The sequence below is a fragment of the Phascolarctos cinereus genome, unplaced genomic scaffold (assembly GCF_003287225.1).
Source record: "Phascolarctos cinereus isolate Bilbo 61053 unplaced genomic scaffold, phaCin_HiC Scaffold_5;HRSCAF=322, whole genome shotgun sequence".
Classification (NCBI taxonomy): domain Eukaryota; kingdom Metazoa; phylum Chordata; class Mammalia; order Diprotodontia; family Phascolarctidae; genus Phascolarctos; species Phascolarctos cinereus.
In genome coordinates this window covers 329,832,686-329,854,779 of record NW_027555958.1, presented here as the reverse complement: position 1 = coordinate 329,854,779, position 22,094 = coordinate 329,832,686, and the positions used below count along the sequence as shown (strand labels likewise).

General features: G+C 37.4%; 1 protein-coding gene across 1 annotated transcript; it reads right to left on the bottom strand.

The window, feature by feature from the left end:
• Positions 1–1,562: 1,562 nt before the first annotated feature.
• LOC110203751 (intelectin-1-like) lies at positions 1,563–13,155 on the bottom strand. Its single transcript, XM_078156219.1, is given in 7 exon segments — positions 1,563–1,841; positions 8,757–8,860; positions 9,253–9,373; positions 9,481–9,639; positions 10,899–11,170; positions 12,474–12,551; positions 12,980–13,155. Coding segments are annotated over 7 exon segments (996 nt in total). The 5' UTR covers positions 13,041–13,155; the 3' UTR covers positions 1,563–1,640.
• Positions 13,156–22,094: the final 8,939 nt, after the last annotated feature.

The following is a 22,094-nucleotide window of genomic DNA, read 5'->3' as shown; positions in this document are numbered from 1 at the left end:
TTGTCACTGTTCTTTGCATGCAAGGTACTAGGCTATAGTGATTAATAGTGATATGGGGAAAAAAGAAATGAAAGAGACTAGCACAGAAATGAGCAGAAGGAAGTTCAGAAGGGGATGCAGATGAAATGCCAGAGTCAGAACTGCATTGTTAAATTGAATAAATACTAGGATCCAATGATAATAGTCTCAAGACTAGGGAAGGAGGCAAAAGTGTTGGCCAGATAGAGAGGATGAAAGAACAGGGAGCAGTCAAGAACCTAGATGTTCAAAGTGAAGGCGAAGTGTAGATTAAAGGAGGAACATAAAAAGAGAGGAGGTTCTAGTAAAAGAAGGAAATGAAAAAGTTCAGGACTTTGGAGGGAATGCCTTTGCTAGTCATAGTAAGGTCTAAGATGTGGCCATGGTGGCAAGTGCCTTTAGTTGTATGCAGAATGAAGTCATTAGAGCTTAAGGAATCATGAAACCAGCATATTGGAAAGTTCTGGGACGTAAATCCCAGCCACTCTAGAGAAGATGTTAATCATGAGTGTTATTGTTCAGTCATTTCAGTCATGTCTGACTCTTCATGACCCCATCTGGGATTTTCTTGGCAACGATATTGGAGTGGTTTGCCATTTACTTCTGCAGCTCATTCTACAGGTAAGGAAACTAGGACAAAGAGGTTTCAGGGACTTGCCCAGGGTAGCACAGCTAGTAAGTATGTGAGGCTAGATTTTAACTCATATCCTTCTTACTCTACTCATTGCACCACGTAACTGGCCAGTGGTGGTGTAGAGAATGACTTTAAGCCAACTGGGAGAGCCATTGAAGAATGTGGGAGGATGATCTGAAGATTGATAGTGAGTTCAGGGTGTTACAATGAAATTGCATAAATTGAAGGAAGAAATGCTTTTGGGGGGTAGCAGGAGAGGAAAAATACAATTAAATTAAGTAAATACTGTTTAAAATCTACTATGTGCAAGGCCTTAGGCAAAACTCTAAGTAAACAAAAATAGAAATGAAAACCAGTCCCTCATTTCAAAGAATGGACTGTGAACAGATACATTAAGGTAAGGAACTCAAAGATTTAGATCCAGAAGGGAACTCAAAGGCTACTCTTTCCAAATCAGGCTTGCAGTCTGACCACTATCCTCATCTCTCCCAGCCACAACCTTGGGCTCTGCTTCTAAACCCACTCTGAGCTCTGATAGGTAAGCTTTCATCTCACGTTGCCTGGCACCAGACCTCTGCATCACTTCCCAGGAAAATGATAGCCTCCTACTCCCACTGCTTTCCAGCTCCTCTTTATGTATTATACTTTCCCCCCTCCCTTGCCCTCGTTACAGTTGAGGGCAGGGACTGTTTTGGGGCTATATTTGTATCTCCAGTCCTTAGCACAGTGTGTGGTATGTAGTAAGTGCTTAATAGATGCTTTAGCTATACAGTTGTAGTTGTAGGATCATAGTATCATAGGTCTAGAGCTAGAGGGGACCTCTGAGGATATCTAATCCAATTCCTTCACTAAATACATAACGAAGAGAAGAACCAGAGAGATTTGGCCAAGGTCACACAGAAACCAAAAGTCATGGTTTAATGGGATTTATTATTCCTTTTAAACTCTGTCCCCAGAAAAATCATCTCATGTTGGTTCTTAAGGGAGGTTACCCATTACTGAATCTGCAGATATCTGGTTCTAGAATGGCACAATGGTCATTGGTAGAACGGAGCACAGTAGCCTCCGTTATCTCCTTACTACTGCTATAACCAACATGAGTTCCATAGCCATTCCAACCATAGGCAGAGAAATCTCCACATTGGAGGGGAGCATCTTCTGGGAAGAATCCTCCTCCACCAATGCAGTGCTGCAAAAGAGAAAGATGACAATGAGAGAACCATGGGAACATTATATTTATTGATGAAATTTGTCAAGGGAGGGAAATGCATGGAATCCCTTGGTCCTATTAATATTTATGGAGTTCACAGAATGAAAATCAGATTGTCCAAAATGCTAGCTGTCCCCATACCTGTAGTGCCCACTCCTCTCATCCTTGATCATAAAAAATGATTACCCTGACTTCAAGATTAGTTCAAATGCTACCACCTATGGGAAGCCTTCTCCAACAACCTATGCATTGGTTATCCTTTCAACCAGTATGAATTATACGTCCACTTAGTCCTTGTAATTACTCTTTCAGACACAGGAGAAAGCTCCTGGATTCTGGAATCAGAAAACCTTGTTTTGAATCCTGTCTCTGCTCCTTCTTGTCTGTGTGACCTTGGTCAGGTCAATTTCCCCTCTCTGGGCCTCAGTTTCCTCCTCTGTAGAATGACTTGCATTAGACGTCCTATTTGATGTTTAAATTCAGAATAAAAATGAAAATTAATTTAATTTTTTAAACTAAAAAATAAAAAAAGAATGAGTGTCTTGGACTAGGTGATTATAAGTTCTAAATCTGTGAACTAAAAATTATCATGTGCTCCCTTGCATTGTTACTGTTTCCCCAAAATCTATTGGTAACAAAAACAACTTTTTTATTTTTCTATAGCCTAGTACCTTGCATGCAAAGAACAGTGACAAAGTGAATGAAAGACTGGCCTTGGAGTTATAGGTTCAGGTCCTGCCTCTGGCACATAGTAGATATGTCACCATATGGTTTATTCTCTGACTATCCCAGGCAATGCTCTCAGACTATAAGCTACAGCAAGTATCCAAATCTGTGTTTTTATACCAGGAATTCTCATATAGATGAAATAATAGGTTTGTAAAACAAATTTTTAAGACTTTGAATAAAACTAATGCTAAGTGGATACCAGTGGTTAATGATTTGGAGAAGAAGTGTTTAGAAAAAATTTCCTATGAAGCTTCATTTCCATCATCTGCCAAATTTTAAAGAAAACTTGTGTATAGAAGTATGGAATTTTCATGTCTGATGCATTTGAAAAAAATTCCCCTCTCAGAACTAGATAAATCTAATAAAAAAAAAACTGAAGAAGAAAGAACTTGAAAAAAACTCAGGGAAGTGAACAGAATTTCAGATGAACTAAATTTGATAATTATTTGGAGAGAATTTTACAGAAATAGAAAGGATATACCCTTTTCTCAGCAATTCATAGTACCTTTATAAAAATTGACCATATGTTAGTACATAAAAATTTTATAGTGAAAAGCAGAAATGTTAAAGATATTCTTTTCAGATTACAATGTAATAAAAATTATACTTAATAAAGGAACACAGAAGCATAGATTAATTTGAGATTAAACAGCTTAATCTTAAAGAATGAGTAGATTAAAGAACAAATAATAGAAACAATCTATAATTTCATTAAAGAGAATGATAATAATGAGACAACATATCAAAGCCAATGGAATACAGCAAAAGCAGTAATCAGAGGAAACTTTATATCTCTAGATGCTTACATCAAAAAAATAAAGAGCAGACTTAATGAATTGTGTATGCTACTAAAAAACTAGAAAAATAACAAATTTTAAATCTCCAATTAAAGACATTAGAAATCCTAAAAATTAAAGATGAGGTTAATAAAATTGAATGTAAAAAATCATTGAATTAATAAATAAAACAAAGAGTTGGTATTATGAAAAAAACAAACTAGGCAAACAATTGGTTAATTTAATTTAAAAAAAAAGAGAAGAAAACCAAATTACTAGTATCAAAAAAGAAAAGAGTGAATATAGCACTAATGAATATGAAATCAAAGCAATTATTGAAGTTATTTTGCCCAATTATGTGCCAATAAATTTAACAATTTAAGTGAAAACAAAGAATATTTACAAAAATATAAATGGCCCAGATTAACAGAATAGGAAATAAAATATCTAAATTGACCTATTGTAGAAAAAGAAATTGAACAGGACATAAAAGAGCTTCCTAACAAAATAGCACCAAGACCAGATAGATTTGCAAGTGAATTCTAAGAAACATTTTAAAGATCAACTAATTCCAATATTAAATAAATTATTTGGAATAGTAAGCAAATAAGGGATCCTACCAAACTCTTTTTATGAAACAAATATGATATTGGTATCTAAATGAGGAAGAGTGAAAATAGAGAGAGAAAATTATAGACCAATTTCATTAATGAGTATGGATGCAAAAATCCTAAATAAAATATTAGCTAAAAGATTACAGCAATATATTACAATATATTACCAAAATTATACATTATGGTGAAATGGAATTTATATCAGCAATCAGGTATGGTTTAATATAAGGAAAGCTATTAACATAATTGATTATATAAATAATAAAAGTTTAAAAAATCATACTGTCATATCAATAGCTTCAGAAAAAGCTTTTGGTAAAGAACAACACTCTTTTCTATTAAAAGCACTTGCAAGTATTGGTACAAATGGATTTTTCCTCAAATTTATAAAAAGCATTTATTTAAAACCATCAGCAAATATTATTTGTAATGGGGCTAAGCTAGAAGCCTTCCCAGTAAGATCAGGTGTGAAACAAGGTGCCTACTGTCACCAATATTATTCAATATTTTATTGGAAATCCTAGCAATAGCAATAAGAAAAGAAAAAGAAATAAAAGGAATTAGAATAGGGAATGAAGTTACAAAACTATCTCTTTTTGCAGATGATATAATGATATATTTAGAAAATCCCAAAAACTCAACTGAAAAGTTAGTGGAAATAATAATTTTATCAAAGCAGCAGGATATAAAGTAAATCCACATAAACCATCAGCTTTCCTAACAAACAAAATCGTACAAGAAGAGATACTAAAAGATAACACATTTAAGATAACTATGGACATATAAAATACCTGGGAGTACAGCTGCCAAAACAAACCTAGGACCTATATAAACAAAATTATAAAATATTTTTACACAAATAACATCAGATTTAAATAATTGGAGAAATACTAATTATTCATGGGTAGTCATAGCCAATATAATAAAAATGACAAGTTTACCTAAACTAATTCATATATTCAATGCCATCCCAATTAAATTACCAAAATTTTATTTTACTGAATTAGAAAAAAAAAATAACAAAATTCATTTGGAAGAACAAAAAGACAAGAATATTAAAGAAACTAATGAAAAAATGTAAAGGAAGGAGATTCAGCAATTCCAGATCTTAAATTATATTATAAGGCAGTGATTATCAAAACTATCTGATACTAGCTAAGAAATAGAAAGGTAGATCAATGGAACAGAACAGACATACAATTTACAGCAGAAAATAAATTGATTAACCTTGTATTTGGTTAGATTTTGGTATTAGAATTCGTGTTTGGAAAACTGGAAAGAAGTATGGCAGAAAATGGGCATAGAGCAGGGATGGGTAACCTATAGTTTTAAGGCCACATGTGGCCCTCTAAGTCCTCAAGTACAGCCCTTTGACCAAGTCCAAGTTTTAAAGAACAAATTCTTTTGTCAAGGGGATTTGTTCTGTGAAGTTTGGATTAAGTCAAAGGGTCACACCTGAGGACATAAAGGGCTACATGTGGCCTTCAGGCCACAGGTTCCCCATCCCTGGCATAGACCAATATCTTACACCATTAACCAAGATGAGGTCAAAATGGGTACATGGTCTGGATGTGAAGAGAGACGTTACAAGAAAATTAGAAGAACATGGAACCTATTACTTATCAGACTTATGGATAGGTGAACAATTTATGAATAAACAAGAGATAGAAAACAAAGTTTGGGGTAAAATGGATAATTTCAATTATGTTAAATTAAAAAAGTTTTGTACAAATAAAACAAATGTAGCCAAGATCAGAAGGAAAGCAGAAAACTGGGGAAAATTTTTTTAGAAAATTTCTCAGATAAGGGTCTCATATCTCAAATATATAAAGAACTTTTGTCATATCTATAAGAATATGAGTCATTCTCCAGTTGACAAATGGTCAAAAGATATGAATAGGCAGTTTTTCAATGAAGAAATAAAACCAATTTATATTCATATGAAAAAATGTTCTAAATAATTACTAATTAGAGAAATGTAAATTAAAACAACCTTGTGATGTCATTTTATACCTGTCAAATTGGGTGAAATATTTGAAGCGGAAAGTAACAAATGTTGAAGGGGATATGGAAAAATTGGGACACTAATTCGTTGTTGGTGGAATTGTGAACTAATCAAACCATTTTGGAGAGCAATCTAGAATTATGCCCGAAGAGTTATTAAACTACTTATATTCTTTGACCCAGCTATGCCATTACTAGGTCTATTTCCAAAGATTATTAGGGAAAAAAGAAAAGAATCTATATGTTCTAAAATGTTTATAGAAGTTCTTTTTTCTTTTGTGGTGGCAAAGAACTGGAAATTGCAGGGATACCCATCAATTGGGGAATAGCTGAATTAATTGTGGTATATAATTGTGATGGAATTCTACTGTGGTAGAAGAAATGATGAGTGCAATGACCTTAAAAAACATGGGGGCACCTCAGTGGTGCAATGGATAGAGCACTGGCCCTGAAGTCAGGATGAGCTGTGTTCAAATCCAGCCTCAGACCAAATACTTGACACTTACTACCTGTGTGACCCTGGGCAAGTCACTTAACCCCAACTGCCTAACAAAAAACAAAAACAAAAAAACCATGGAAAGAGTTGCGTGAAATAATGAAGAGCAAAATGAGCAGAACCAAGAAAAAATTGTATGTAGTAATAGCTATATTATTTTAAGAATAACTTTGAGCAAATAAGTAAATATCCAACTTAACTATAAAGGACATGTGACGAAAGACACTATCTGCATCCAGAGACAGAACAGATAAAGACAAGTATACATGCAATAATTTTACATAGATATAACTATTTGTGTCTAATGGTAGCCATCTTTAGGGTGGGGGGAGGAGGGAGGGAAGAAAAAAAGGAATTTATATAACTTTATTTTATATTTAAAAGGAACAGTAAGTTGTACATAGTACATTCGCAGTTTTATGTGCAGTCATCTTTTTTTAATTATACTATTATGGAAATTTTGTTTTTTTCCATCAATTAAAATAAAATTAAAATTAAGAAAAAAGAAATGCACAGTAAGAAAAAAAAAGAAAGGAAATTGACTACTAAAAGCATTAGTTTCATCAATAGTTCTCAAGTGTGCCTGGCCACCTTGAGATCACATACACATGTACTCTGCTTCTGGGCTGCCCCCAAACCTAGATCAATGGGTAGTTTGCAGAAAGCCACATTGCCAAGTCAGAAGTTATGGTTCTGATCTACCATTTGGTCTGACCAAAGCTTGTGCCCCAGTGTTAGAGCCTCTTAGAGAGAAGAGAGGGAATAAGCATTTCTATAGCATCTACTGTGTGCCAGGCACTGTCCTAAGTGCTTTACAAATACCGTCTCATTGGAGATAATGAGATGGCCTATTGGAAGGAGTAATGATGTGGAGTGAGAAGACCCAAGGTTGAGTCCTGCCTCTGCCATTTGTGACTTGAATCACTTGGCTTCTCAGACCCTCACCCTCATCACATGTAAAACGAAAGGGTTGGACTAGATGACCTCTAGGTCCTATGATCCTAAAAAACCCTTTCTAGCCTGCTGCCTCACTGCAGTGTGGCAAAAACAATTGGCCTCTGTGACAGGTCAGTTCAGTCCTCCACATGGGGATTGCTACAATTGCCACATTTAAACCAATTGACTCAAACAATAGAAGATCAAAAAAATAACTGGCCAACCACCCAGGTTTTCGTATATTTCAGCTACTACTACTACTAATAGCTAATATGGATATAGCATCTACTATGTGCCAGGCACTGGTCTTAAGTACCTTACATTTATTATTTCATTTGAGCCTCATAGCAACTCTTGGAGGTAAGTGCTATCATCATCCCCATTTTACAGATGAGGAACCTGAGGCAAATAGAGGTTAAGTGACTTGCCCAGGGTCACACAGCTTGTTATCTGAGGCTGCATTCGAACTCAGGTCTGTCCTGACTCTAGGTCAGGTAGTCTATCCACTAAGCCACCTAGCAGCCTTACTTCATAAGCAAAGTAGACTCTTTTCTACCTTCTCAAACATGACCTATAGCTCTTCCTCTGTCACTCAGCAGCTGCCTCTGCCCAATACTAGGAGATTTATTCCCTCAGTGTTCTACGTGTCTGTAGCCTAGAAGGGGACAGCATGTATCCAGAGCAGTCTAGTGAGAAAGTTGCACATGGAAAGAAAGGAGCTAGCAGTAATCCAGCCTCCAGGGGAGGCTTCGAGGCACCACAGTAGCTAGAGTTCTGGATGTGGCCTCAGGAAGTCCTGAGTGTGAATGCTGCTTGGTCACTTCCTAGGTCTATGATTCTGGGCTTTATCCATTTAGTGTCCTTTCAGGATCATAGGACTTAGAGGTCATCTAGTGCAACCTTTTCACTTTACACGTGATGATGGTGAAGGTCCCAAAAGTCAAGTGATTCAGGTCACAAGTGGCAGAGTGCCTGGGCAAGTCACTTTAACTCTTTTAGTCTTACTTTCCTCATCAGTAAAGTGGGAATAATAACACCACCTACTACACAGGATCATTGTGAAGGTCAAATGAGACAATATGTATAAAGTATTTCATAAATTTTAAAGCACTATATAAGTACTAGCTGTTATTACCATTGCTGCCAATACATCCCATTGGCTTAGACCTTTATTTCCGTCTCTGTTTGTCTTTCTCTCTCTCTTCATCTCTGTCTCTTTCTTTCTTTTGCATGGACTGAAAAGAGGTAGTGTTGGTGTGAAACTCCGATTTGGCCCCACTAGACTCAGAGCTTTTTAAATTGCTCCTTTCCAAACCCTCTGGTGGGCCCCAGAACTCACATGTTCAGTGTTACATCCAATGACTCTCATTCCAGGACACAGGGCATTGGCTGCTCTTTCATTATTATATACCCGGAACTGGACAAAGCCACCAACAATTTCAGCTGGTAAGACACAAGAGAATTGGGCTAATTATCATGAAAGGTAAAAATTCAGAAATTAACTTTGAAGGGGCAGCCCTGGAATTCTCTGAATGATGTACCTTAGAATCCAGACCATGGCTTAACATTCTAATGGTTCAGAGCAAGTCCATCTGGGAACAGGGACTCATGCTTTACAACCACAGACATAGCCAAAAGGGACCAAGACCATCTGAAGATATTACCAGAGATTTCAACTAAGCCCTGGGCCTCAGTGAAGTCCCCTTACTTGTCTGAGGATTGAAGGAAAACTATGGTATTTCTTTTATGGGCATGTCATCATTATAGGGCAAAGCTCAGAGGGATGAGGATAACAGGTAATATTGTTGTTTGGGGCTCAAATAACAAACACTCACTCCGACCAATTGGAGAGTAGTATTTGGCAGTTTTTTCTTGATTGCCAAAATCATAGATGATGGGCATAGCTGGGTCATTGTCAGTCAAACATGTGCCAGTTCTGTATTTCACTGGATACTTCTTCAGGAGGTAAAAAATGACACCATGAGGAGAGGTATTGGGGGGTCCTGTTGAGCCCACTTCGCAGGGATGCTCCCCACCCACCTAGTCCAAGGAACCCACTTTACCTGATAGAGGCCAAACAGGTTCCCTCCCAGATCCTTGAAGAGGTTGGTGGAGGTATGATATCTCAGCAGGGAGCTATTTCTCCATTGTTGCAAAGGAGACTTGTTGGGCACATGCCAGATGGCCAGGTCCTTGGCCTGGATGTCATAGTAACCTGGGTTCTAGAGGACAACAGTTGTCTGAGCCCAATGGGGTCATGAGTACAATTCAACAAAGGTAGACTGAGGCACATCCTCTCCAAGCAGGATAACATTTAATTACTGCTACTTGCCAATAGTGTGGGTCAATGGCTTTGCCTCAGCAAGCCAAAGAACCTAAGATGAAGACTTAACTCATTTTTACAGGGTTAAAACAAAGAATGGAACAGGGTAGGTGCTACCATACGGTTGAGGACAACATGACTGGTTACATAGCTGAGGAATGGGGGGGCAATATGACTGGTTAGAATTGGGAGTGAGGGGCTAGCAACAAGCCTCTCCTTCCCACCTGTGATAAAAATTGTTCATTGTTTGAGTCCACCTGCAAGGTTAAAAAATGGTGGTTCAGACTTCTTTGGAAAGCAAACCAGTCATCCTTGAAGAATAGCTTGGTGATGTAAACATTCTAGAGCAGACTCCCTGGTATTCACCTGCATCCCCCAAGGGCAGCAGAATTCCCTGAGACAAGAATAGAACAGTGATTAGCTGAAGAACTGGATGTCTAAGCTTAGCTCGTTACTGAACAGCTGAATTTCTGCACTAAGTTTAGAGACAGAACTGTGATTTAGGCAGCAATACGAAAAAATCAATAAATTGTAAATAGGATCAACAAAAAATGAAAAAGAATCAATTTTATCTTCTCAATGGCCTTTCTGGAAGTCACATTAAGACTTGGACTGAAACTAAAGGCCCTTATTTATTAGACTGTGAGCTTTGGAGTCCCACTGATCATGTGTGCAGCATAGCTCACAAAACACAGAATCACAGAATTAGAAAGATAGGAGAGACCTCAACAGCCATATTGTCTAACCCATACACAGAAGACTCACTATTGTAACATACCTAGCAAGAGTTTGTATGGCTTGGTGACCTTTAATGAAGGGGAACCCACCGCCCCTCAAAGCAGACAATTCCACTTTTGAATAATTCTAATTGTTAGGAAGTATTTTTTTTTTCTGACACCCAGATTAAATTGGCCACTTTTCACTTATCACCTACTGTTCCTGCTCCTAGTGGCTGGGGTCAAACCAAACACATGCAATCTCTCCTCCACTAAATAATTAGCTTAGTCCTATCAGGTGAAACTCCTCCCATAAATAATCAAAGGACCACAAACTCCAGGGGTAAGAACTCAGGACCCATCTGGAGGTAAATTGTACTCATTCAAGCAAGAGGCATTTGGCATTCAGACAGAGAGGGTCTAGCAGGCACTGTGGGCATACCTTGTAGTCATCACTGGTAGCAGCTTCTGCAGATCCAAAGGTGGCATAATTGGCCCAGTTCCCATCACCCTCAGGGTAGTCTGCTCTGTTACCCTGCTGGCTGGACCAGCGATCCCCCTGGGTGCACTTTCCTTCCAAGTGATTCTCATGTACACTGGCCACCAGGGTCCAGCCGCCTTCCCCAGACCTCATGTCACAAAAGGTCTGGTAAATGTTCCCATTTCCAGTCTGGAGAAAGTACAGGCCATCTGCAGAGGACAAAGCCACAGAGGCTCACTCAATGATAGCACATGAGTAATCTTAGGGACATGAAAAGGCCTGAAAACTAGCGGAATCATTTTCCGGGATTCACCCAGACTTGGCCTTGGGACTTTCTTTACTAGAGAAACTCTTCTTTCCCTGAATCTGGTAGAGTGTTTCTGAGCTGAGGCTGAAGCAGGACAATGAAACAAGATTTCCAACTCGAAATCTGTTATTTGAGATTATTTTCTGCATCTTCATAACCCCTATTTGTATAGTATTTATGAGTTTGCAAAGAACTTTCTTAAACACTACTCAGTGAGATAGATAATGCATATATTGTTATTCTCATTTTATAGATTTTGAACCTGAGGCTCAGAGAAATTGTTACTACTATAGTCACACTAGCTGATTAATTTCAGGACAAAGCTCTGAACCTACATTAATTGGTTCTAAGTCTAGCATTCTTTCTCCTATGTCACACATGCTTTCTCTTGCCCACTCCTATGGAAGTCAACAAAGAATTTGCAGGCCTGAGCTAACACTTGAGACCTTGTAAATGTGAAGTTCAGCATCACAGGGCTTTTAATACTAGCCCTGAGGCACAGAGACCCAAGACATATACTGACTCTCTAGTTTCTCTCCCATTTGGAATCACTGACCCTGAACCCTTTGTTCTCTAAGCTTGGTTCAAAGGACCATAATCTGAAAGGTTCTATCCTAGAATGACTGTGCTGAGTAGAGCACAGGGCAGAGAAGAAATGGTGCCCCTTAGTTTTCTTTATTTCATGGCTCTAGAGCAGCCAAGGCGAAGTTAGGTGGCACAGTAGATAGAGTGCTGGGCTTGGATTCAGGAAGACTCATATTCCTGAGTTCAAATCTGGCTTCAGACACTTACTAGTTGTGTGGTCTTGGGCAAATCACTTAACACTGTTTGTCTCAGTTTCCTAATCTATGAAATGAGCTGGAGAAGGAAATGGCAAGCCATTCCAGTATCTTTGCCAAGAAAACCCCAAATGAGGTCACGAAGAGTCAGATAGAATTGAAACAACTCAATAACAACGACGACAACAAAAGTAGTCAAGAAAGAGAAGACAAAGAGGTAGGAGATTGTGGAAGGAAATAAAATGGAAATAGCATGAGGATGAAGCAGGTTTATTGCTTTCTGACTTCTCTGGCTTCAGTCTGTTGAAGCTGCACTAGGGCTTCAGTCTCTTGAACAAACGTTTGGTTGCCACAGTTTTACTGAGGTGGGCTAAAACGTGGTTCAGTTTGCACTATTGAGGACTCAGTCACCCAGGGACCATCCTGACCTGTCTTCACTCACCATCTGACTCTGTTAGATTTCCTTGCAGCTTCGAGGTATGGATCCAGAGTGAGAAGCACAGGCCTCTTGTAGGCTCAGATGGAGACCTGAGTTTCAAAAACATGCAGAGAATGCTTTAAGTTATTGGTTTGTTCAAGTTCCCACCACAGAGTAGAGGATCCTGGTTTCATCTGTCCTTCTTGAGGAGATCAGGGATCACACCCATTTCTAACTTGCTTAGTATGACATCCAACCCCATGAAGTCTTAATAAATACGGGGCAGTGAGAAAAGCCATAATCCCTCTCCTATGAAATAGGTCACATGCAACCCTTTCCATACATTTGGGCTGGTACCTCAACTTCTTCCCACTTCCATTTCTCCAAAGACTCAGAAATCAGCTGTTTCCAATCTGGGGTAGGATATACGCTCCTGCTGTTACCCTCAAGCCAGTTATGGTTCATTGTCTCCCTAATAATTTCCATGAATACACCATAGAGTGAAAAGGAAAATTTGCAAGTAGAAAGTTGGACTTACAAGCACTGTCTACTTTGGTCATCATCATCAGGAACAGCAATGGAGAAAGCCAGATCATCATCTTTCTAAATGCAAATATTTGTCACTGCACAGAGAGTATAATGGTAACCTCTGAAACAGAGTGAGACTGAGGCTCAAAGTTCTGATGAGTTTCCAACCAACCAGATCATTTGACTCGTCAGAAGTTCGATACAAAAATGGGTCTTACAGAGGTTCTTTTATAGTTATCAACCAGGAACTAAGAAATTGTAGAATCTTATGAAACTTGTCTTCATCATATTTTGATGGGATGAATTGGGTCCCCTGATTTGTGGTTAGGCTAGCTACATCCGGAAACAGTGCAGATGTAAGTCATCACTACTGTCAACATTCAGAGTGTGAGTATGTTGGGAGTCTGATGGGCTGTTTCAGAGTGGGGAAACACACCAGGCTATCTATTTAATTTGGTCAAGATTTGTCACTCGGTCTGTCCATCAAGGGAGTATTGTGCTACCTGAAATGTCCTGTTATTGTGGCAAGTGTGGTCAAAATATTAACTTAGCTGAACAAAGAGCTGAACTCAGAGGTTAATTTAACTTGATACAAAGGGTAATTTAGACTTGAGAAATCAGGAAATGTTTATGCTAGTTCAGCTCAGCTGCAGGGGTCACTTCTGCAGAAAGGAGAAACTTAAGTCTCTGACTACAGTGTTCATAGCTCTTAATCTAAAAGCTATTTGGGATAGGCCTTAGAAGCTAAAATAAATCATCAGGATAAACAATACTAACTTGATTAGGAATTATTTCTTTCAATTCCTCCCTTTGATCCTTAAGAAAATCAATTTCTTTATGGATCATTCATATAGATAAACAAATTTCTTCAATTAGTCCAGGGTTTTTATGACCAATTGTCCCAAAAGGAATGTTTGACTCGCATGGCTAGAGTCAGCTGTCCAATTTCTACTAATTGGTCTTTGGATGCCCTTTAAAAAATAGCAAAGATTACAAAAGTTGGGGACTGTTCTTCAACTAAAGCATAGGTTCTCAAAGTAGGTGATATTGCCCCCTGAAAGGCACTGGAACGATACAGCAGGGCAGTAGAAGTCTCAGATGCAATTGGGGTGCATTGAATAAAAATAAGGTGGTGGTGAAAACATAAGGAAAGAATAAAACAGAGTTTTGAAAAACCATTCATCAAGTTTCATCTGCTGTGTAACAGAGTTAAAGTTGTAGTGATTACATTACTTTTCTTTCTTAAGGCAATTGGGGTTAAGTGACTTGCCCAGGGTCACACAGCTAGTAAGTGTCAAGTGTTTGGTCTGAGACCAGATTTGAACTCAGGTCCTCCTGACTTCAGGGCTGGTGTTCTATCCACTGTGCCACCTAGCTGCCCCAGTTACATTATTTGTAAAATAAACACACAAAACACAAGTTATAACCACTCAGTGGCCAAGTCCACCAACAAATCTTAACAAGCGGGTGCTCGCAGGTGAGCATGTCATTCACTGTCGGGAGTCCAGCAGGTATCAGCAGGAATATGTGGGTGTAATGACTTGGTTACAAGGACAATACTATATAGTTACATGATGCAATATTGCACCATCAAAATTTCAGTGCAGGAAAACATTGACAAATTTACAATAAATTATTAAAGTAAAGATGCTTTATTTAAAAAACATATATTTTATTTTTTTGAAATGATGAAGATTTCAAAAAAAAAAACATTAAAGGCTTAAATAAAGATTTCCAGGAGAAATTGTTTTTTTCAAGGGGGAGGTCAGCCAAATAGGTTTGGGAGCCTCTGAAAGTATTCAGTAGTATTTCTAGTCTGACTCACTTCTTTCCATATCAGACCAGAAACGTTTTTTTCTTTTTTCTTTTTTTTATTTTATTAATTAATTTTGATTTATCAACAATCACTTCCATATGCTTTTGAGTTGAAAATTTTTCTCCCCCTTCCTCCCCCCTACCCTCCCCAAGACGGTGCACAATCTGATATAGTCTTTACATTTACATTCCTATTAAACATATTTTCACATTAGTGAAGTTGTAAGTAAAAATTAAAACCAATAAGAGGAACCATCAGAAAGATGAAACAAAACTCAACAGAAGGTAAAAATAAGTGATAGCGATTCAACTTCCATAGTTCTTTCTTTGGATGTGGACAGCATTTTCCATCCCGAGGCCTCTGGAGATGTCTTAGATCCTTGTAATGCTGAGAAGGGTTCAGTTTAACAATATTAGTCAGTGCATAACACAGCTGTTATTGTGTACAAAGTCCTCTTGATTCTGCTCACTTTACTCAGCATCAGACCATATAGGTCTTTCCAAGTTTTTCTGAAGTCAGCTTGTTCATCATTTCTTATAGCACAACAGTATTCCATTACATTCATATACCACAACTTGCTCAGCCATTCCCCAATTGATGGGCATCCTCTCAGTTTCCAATTCTTTGCCACCACAAAAAGAGCTGCTATGAATATCTTTGTACATGTGGGTCCTTTTCCCATTTGTTTGATCTCTTTGGGATATATCCCTAGAAGTTCTATTGCTGGATCAAAGAGTATGCACATTTTTATAGCCCTTTGGGCATAGTTTCAAACTGCTCTCCAAAATGGTTGGATCATTTCACAACTCCACCAACAACGTATTAGTGTTCCAATTTTCCCACATCATCTCCAACATTTATCATTTTCCTGTTTTGTCATGTTGGCCAATCTGATAGGTGTGATGTGGTACCTCAGAGTTGTTTTGATTTGCATTTCTCTAATCAATAACAATTTAGAGCATTTTTCATATGACTATAGATGGCTTTCATTTCTTCATCTGAGAATTGTCTGTTCATATCCTTTGACCATTTATCAATTGGGGAATGGCTTGTGTTCTCATAAATTTGTCTTAATTCTCTATATATTTTAGAAATGAGGCCTTTATCAGAAAGACTGGTTGTAAAAATTCTTTCCCAATTTTCTACCTTCTTTCTCATCTTAGTTGCATTGGCTTTGTTTGTGCAAAAACTTTTCATTTCAACGTAATCAAAATTATCCATTTTGCTTTTCATAATGTTCTCTATCTCCTCTTTGGTCATGAATTCTTCTGTTCTCCGTAGATGTGATAGGTAAACTGTACCTTGTTCTCCCAGTTTACTTATGGTATTAGCCTTTATATCTAAGTGATGAACCCATTTTGACTTTATTTTGGTATATGGTGTGAGATTTGGGTCTATGCCTAGTTTCTGCCATACTCTTTTCCAGTTTTCTCAGCAGTTTTTTTCAAAGGGTGGGTTCTTATCCCAGAAGCCGGGTCTTTGGGTTTGTCAAATAATAGATTACTATAGTCATTGACTACTGTGTCTTGCATATTTAACCTATTCCACTGATCCACCTCCCTATTTCTTAGCCAGTACCAAGCAGTTTTGATGATTGCTGCTTCATAATACAATTTAAGATCTGGAATTGCTAGGCCACCTTCCCCTGCATTTCTTTTCATTAGTTCCTTGATATTCTGGACCTTTTGTTTTTCCAAATGAATCTTGTTATTACTTTTTCTAACTCTATAAAATAATTTTTGGTAGTTTGATTGGTATGGCACTGACAGAAACTTTTTTTCAAAGATTACAAACAGTTTAATTATTTTCTTATATGATTAATTCATTTGTTATGCAGAAATAATTCCAAATTGATATCCAAAATGAGTTGGTCAGTTTGCAGATCCACCAACAGTGCATTAGCGTTTCTGTCTTCTAATTGATGTATCAATTTCCTTTTAAATTTCTTTGTTATCCTTGACAATATGGACAGTAGATGGTAAATTCTCAGTTGTCTTAATCTGCATTTCTCTTTTTTATCAATTTATTTTGATTTATCAACAATCACTTCCATAAGCTTTGAGTTTTAAATTTTCTCCCCTCCCTCTCTGCTCTTCTCCCTAAAACAGTGTGCAATATGATATAGGTTATACATATACATTCCTGTTAAACATATTTTCACATTAGTGATGTTGCAAGGAAGAATTAGAACCAATAGAACCACACACACAAAAAAGAAAACCAAACAAAACAGAAGGAAAAAAATAGCAAATGGTATGCTTCAATCTTCATTAAAACTCCATAGTTCTTTCTTTGAATGTGGAGAACTTTTTCCATCATGAGACTTTGCAGATGTCTTAGATCCTTGCATTGCTGAGAAGGGCTAAGTCTATCAACGTTAGTCATTGCACAACATGGCTGCTACTCTGTACAACTTTCTCCTGGTTCTGCTCACTTCACTCAGCATCAGACCATGCAAATCTTTCCAGGTTTTTCTGAAGTCTACCTGCTCATCATTTCTTATAGCACAATAGTATTCCATTACATTCATATACCACAACTTGTTCAGCCATTCCCCAATAGATGAGCATACTCTCAATTTCCAATTCTTTGCCACCACAAAAAGAGCTGCTGTAAATATTTTTGTGCATGTGGGTCCTCCAGAAGCATTTCTTGAGGTGACATGCTGGACAAATTCTCCTACTAACTCTAATGATCATGCAAGCATCTTTTTAAACACAAAAGTATGTAGACAGGAATAGGCATTCATGATTTGGAGGTGCTTTGGTGGAGTTAGTTGGTGATAGACCCAACATCTATGGAGTCCAATGAGCAGATTATGTCATACCTGACTTTGAAGTCTAAGGACAGCATTATTCATTTCTCAGTCATCATAGCAGAGAGGTATTGGCAATAGTGCTAGGACTGATGGCAGTGATATAATTTTAGTACAATTTCAAAAAGTGAGAAGGCACTTCTACATTGACAAAATTTTCAGGGTGCAGTCCCCTTTGGAACAGAGGCAATGACACATGGTAGGTGGGGGTGAAGAGAACAAAGTCCTTTATTGAGTTCCACCAGGTCCCTGGAAGTTCTTGTTATAGATGAAAAAGTTCAAAAGTCTAGTCTGTACTGCAGCTCCAAAACTGGAGATATTTTGGCGTGCTTTGTATTGTGGGAAGCAATAGATGTGCATTTCTTTAGGATAGCTCTGTCTTCCTTCCAGATCTGTTTTTGAGGTTCCAAGAGCATGTAGGAAGATTTAATATAACTCAACATAACTTAATACAAATATTAGCTCAAGTCTTATGGTTCTGATTTTATTAACAGAGCTATAAGAAAAGCATTAAATTAAGAACACATAATTCACCTGAATTCAGAGAATTCTAACTGTTATATCATGATGGAAACTGTCTTTCTTTCTCTTAAAATGATCAGATAACTGCTTCAAACAGGAAAATAATTGCGATTAACAATGTAGTCCTATAAGCCAGTTATATTTATATACATACAGATATATATGTAGTTTTGGGAGAAAACAGTCTGCTTCCTCAAAATTTACTAGAAAACTTTTCTTGGGAAACTTCTACTAATTCTTACAAACTTTCCTGATATTCCCTGTCTAATTGCCTCCATTAGGAGGGCAACATCTTCGTATTACTGTTAAAAATGAGATACTTCCAAAATTTAATCTTACAAACATGAATATATAACTATTAGCAAATGAGTGGCAAAGCTAGGAACAGTAAGACTTGTTATACTTTCATTCCATTATTGTAACCCAGATGTTTCAGTACTTATTTATCAAACCATATCTAATTGTCGTGTTAACAGAAGTTTCCTGTGAAAGGAAAAAAGAGGCATATGGTCATGATGATATGGAAAAGCCATAACAAGGGAAACATTTCCTTAGCTCTGTTTGATTCTAGGCAAAAGGGATAGTTAACAGTCAACTGAAGCTCCACTTTGTTCAGGTTATCAAAAGCCATGTTCAAAATTAATCTAGGTGGGAAAATTTCCTGTTGAAAAAGGAAACAGCCAGATGGGAAATCAAGTCAAGAGGAGTTCTTCCACCTTGGTAAGATCTCCCTCTCGACTTTCTCCCAAGAGTAAACATCCACTTGTAGCAGTCTTGAGATGGAAGGAAATGACAGTCTCTGTGGAATGATGGATTATTGGCTTTGCAATTTTATATGTATGCCTGAAACTAAAAATTAAAACAAACCTCAGAAATATATCAAATTATAGTCCCACAAGATTCTGCCATAAATAGCAAGACTTCATTAATCATATCTTTTTTTTTTTCTAGGCAGTGGGGTTAAGTGACTTGCCTAGGGTCTCACAGCTAGTAAGTGTTATGTGTCTGAGGCCAGATTTGAACTCAGATCTTCCTGACTCCAAGGCTGGTGCTCTAGCCACTGCTCTACGTAGCTTCCCCTTCATTAATCATATCTTAAGGCAGAATATAATTGTGCTGGGCTTGTTCGTCTGCTTAGCAGGAGTAAAGGGTGGTTTCCTATGACTTGGCAAGCAACTTTTTAGTTAGGGACTATTTGTGCAATATTCAGTCTTTCATTAAAGGTTTGAGGTTTTTATAAGGGTCTAGGGTCCTTTATAAGTGAGAATCCATCCTATTTCATTATTCCCAATTAGTTGATTAACTAAATATATATTGATAAGTATAATATGTTAATTGATTAACTACGTGTAATTAATAACAGGTGTAATACACTAATTGGTTGACTAAGACTAAATGTATATTGATTTATGGGCTAATTTGTTTGATTGACTAAATGTATATTGATTATAAGTGTAATATATTGATAATTACTACCAATCACCACCCCTATACAATCACTACCTGATTCATACTGATTGGGGTAAAATAGGGGTTCTGTCATCTATTTCATTCCCCTCCTTTCATCCAAAGAAAAACCTGACTTTCTATGGATTGCTACCAGGTGCATAGAGGACAGTCCTCTATGGATGATGAAAAACCAGAGGGTGCAGTCCACTACTGAGGAGTAGGGATGACATTAGAGAAGAAAGGAAAGGCACAACTTATACTGATTGTGTTCCAGTGATTAGACAATAAGGTAATACCCAATGGTGAGGTTTGTAAAAACTTCCTGAGTTAATGCTCAGGGGCGCAGAAGTACAAGGGTCAAATATCTCTTAGCAAAGCACGTCTGACAGGGTATATGTATCAGGGGATCATAAGGCACTTGTTCTAAAGCAGCAGTGCATGCATTGCCCGTTCTGCGTACCAGGTCAGGAGACTGCCTGAGTCTAATGAATTGACTAGAGGAATTTTGACAAACCATCACATCATTGTGTTGATGAGAAGCAAAATTTCTGTAGACTACACATGTAGGCTTAAGCTGCTCTAGCAGTGGGACTGGAGGACAATATGGGATAGAATGAGCCCCATGGGCAGAAGAACTGTCATATTGTGGGAGAAAGCCAAAGTGGGTGGTTGGAAAGGAGGATAGACATAGTCACCAGGTTGGTAGTCATGGAGAGAGAAGTCTAGAGGTCCAGTTTGTACCACAAATCCTATTTGTTGAAGTTCTTTCAATCTATGCTGTAGTTCCTGAATGTGGGAAGCAACAGAAAAGTCCCCTCTAAGCAGAGATGTATACACTGAAGAGAAAATTTTTGATTTTATAGGAGGATGTTTAAAAAGCTTTTCATAGGAGACAATGATATTCCCGCCTTGGTCTATTTCTGAGGTAAAATAGAGCCAAAGGGAGAATGTCAGGCCATTTCAGATGTGTTTCAGAGCACAATTTACCAATGAGGATTTTAAGTATTCACGTGCTCCACCTTACCAGCACTCTAGGGGTGACAAGGAGTATGGAACTTAGGAGAAATTCCAAGATTAGTGAATGAGAAAAGGCTGTGCAAAGTCACCAGCCTCACTGTCTCCTCCAGTGGCAAGGGTCTCTGGGTCTAGTGGCAAGACATAGATCAAGATGACTGGAGATGGCCTCGGATGCAGAGGGAAACCTTGGCCTTTAAAATTTTTTTTAAACTTTCTATATATGCATATTTTTATTTATTTTTAGTTTTTAACATTTACTTCTGTAAGATTTTGAGTTTTAAATTTTCTCCCCCTCCCTAAGACAGTATGCAATATATGTACAATCATATTAAACATATTTCCACATTAGTCATGTTGTAAAGAAGAATTAGAACCAAAGGGAAAAACCACGAGAAAGAAGAAACAACAAAAAAAGAGAGAGAAAATAGCATGCTTCAATCTACATTCAGACTCCATAGTTTTTTCTCAGGATGTGAATAGCATTTTCCATCACAAGTCTTTTGGAATTGTCTTAGATGCTTGCATTGCTGAAAAGAGCTAAGTCTATCAAAGTTGGTCATTGCACAGTGTAGCTGTTACTGTGTACAATGTCTCTTGGTTCTGATTACTTCACTCAGCATTAGTTCATGTAAGTCTTTCCAGTTTTTTCTGAAGTCTGCCTGCTCATCATTTCTCATGGAACAATAGTATTCCATTACATTTATATGCCACAACTTGCTCATTCATTTCCCTGACTGATGGGCATACCCTCAATTTCCAGTTCTTGGCTGCCACAAAAAGAGCTGCTATAAGTATTTTTATATGTGTGGGTCCTTTTCCCATCTTTATAATCTCTTTAGGTTATAAACATAGAAGTGGTATTGCTGGGTCAAAGGGTATGCACAGTTTTATAGCCCTTTGGGCATAGCTTCTAATTATTCTCCAGAATGGTTGGATCAGTTCACAACTGCACCAACAATGTATTAGGGTTCTGATTTATCATATATTCTCAAACATTTATCATTTTTCTGTTTTGTCATGTTAGCCAATATGATAGATGTAATGTGGTACCTCAGGGTTGTTTCAACTTGCATTTTTATAATCAATAGTGATTAGAGCATTTTTATATGACTACAGATAGATTTAATTTTTTCATCTGAAAACTGTCTGTTCATATCCTTTGACCATTTACCAATTGGGGAAACCTTGGTCTTTTTTTTTAAAAAGGCCATATTTAAATTGTTTTTTTCTTGTTGCTCATAATATTTTCTCCTTGAGCTGCAGGTTTCAGAATTTGACTATCATGTTCCTGTAGGTTTTCCTTGTGGTCTCTCTTTTGGGTTGTGATCAGTGGATTTTTTCTATTTCTACTTTCCCTTCTTGTTCTAACACTTCAGGACCATTTTATTTAATTATTTCTTTAGTTACTGTATCAAGATTCTTATTTTTTTTTTTTGATCATAGCTTTCAGGTAGTCCAATTATTCCTATGTTTTCTCTTCTTGATCTTTTCTCCAGATCAATTGTT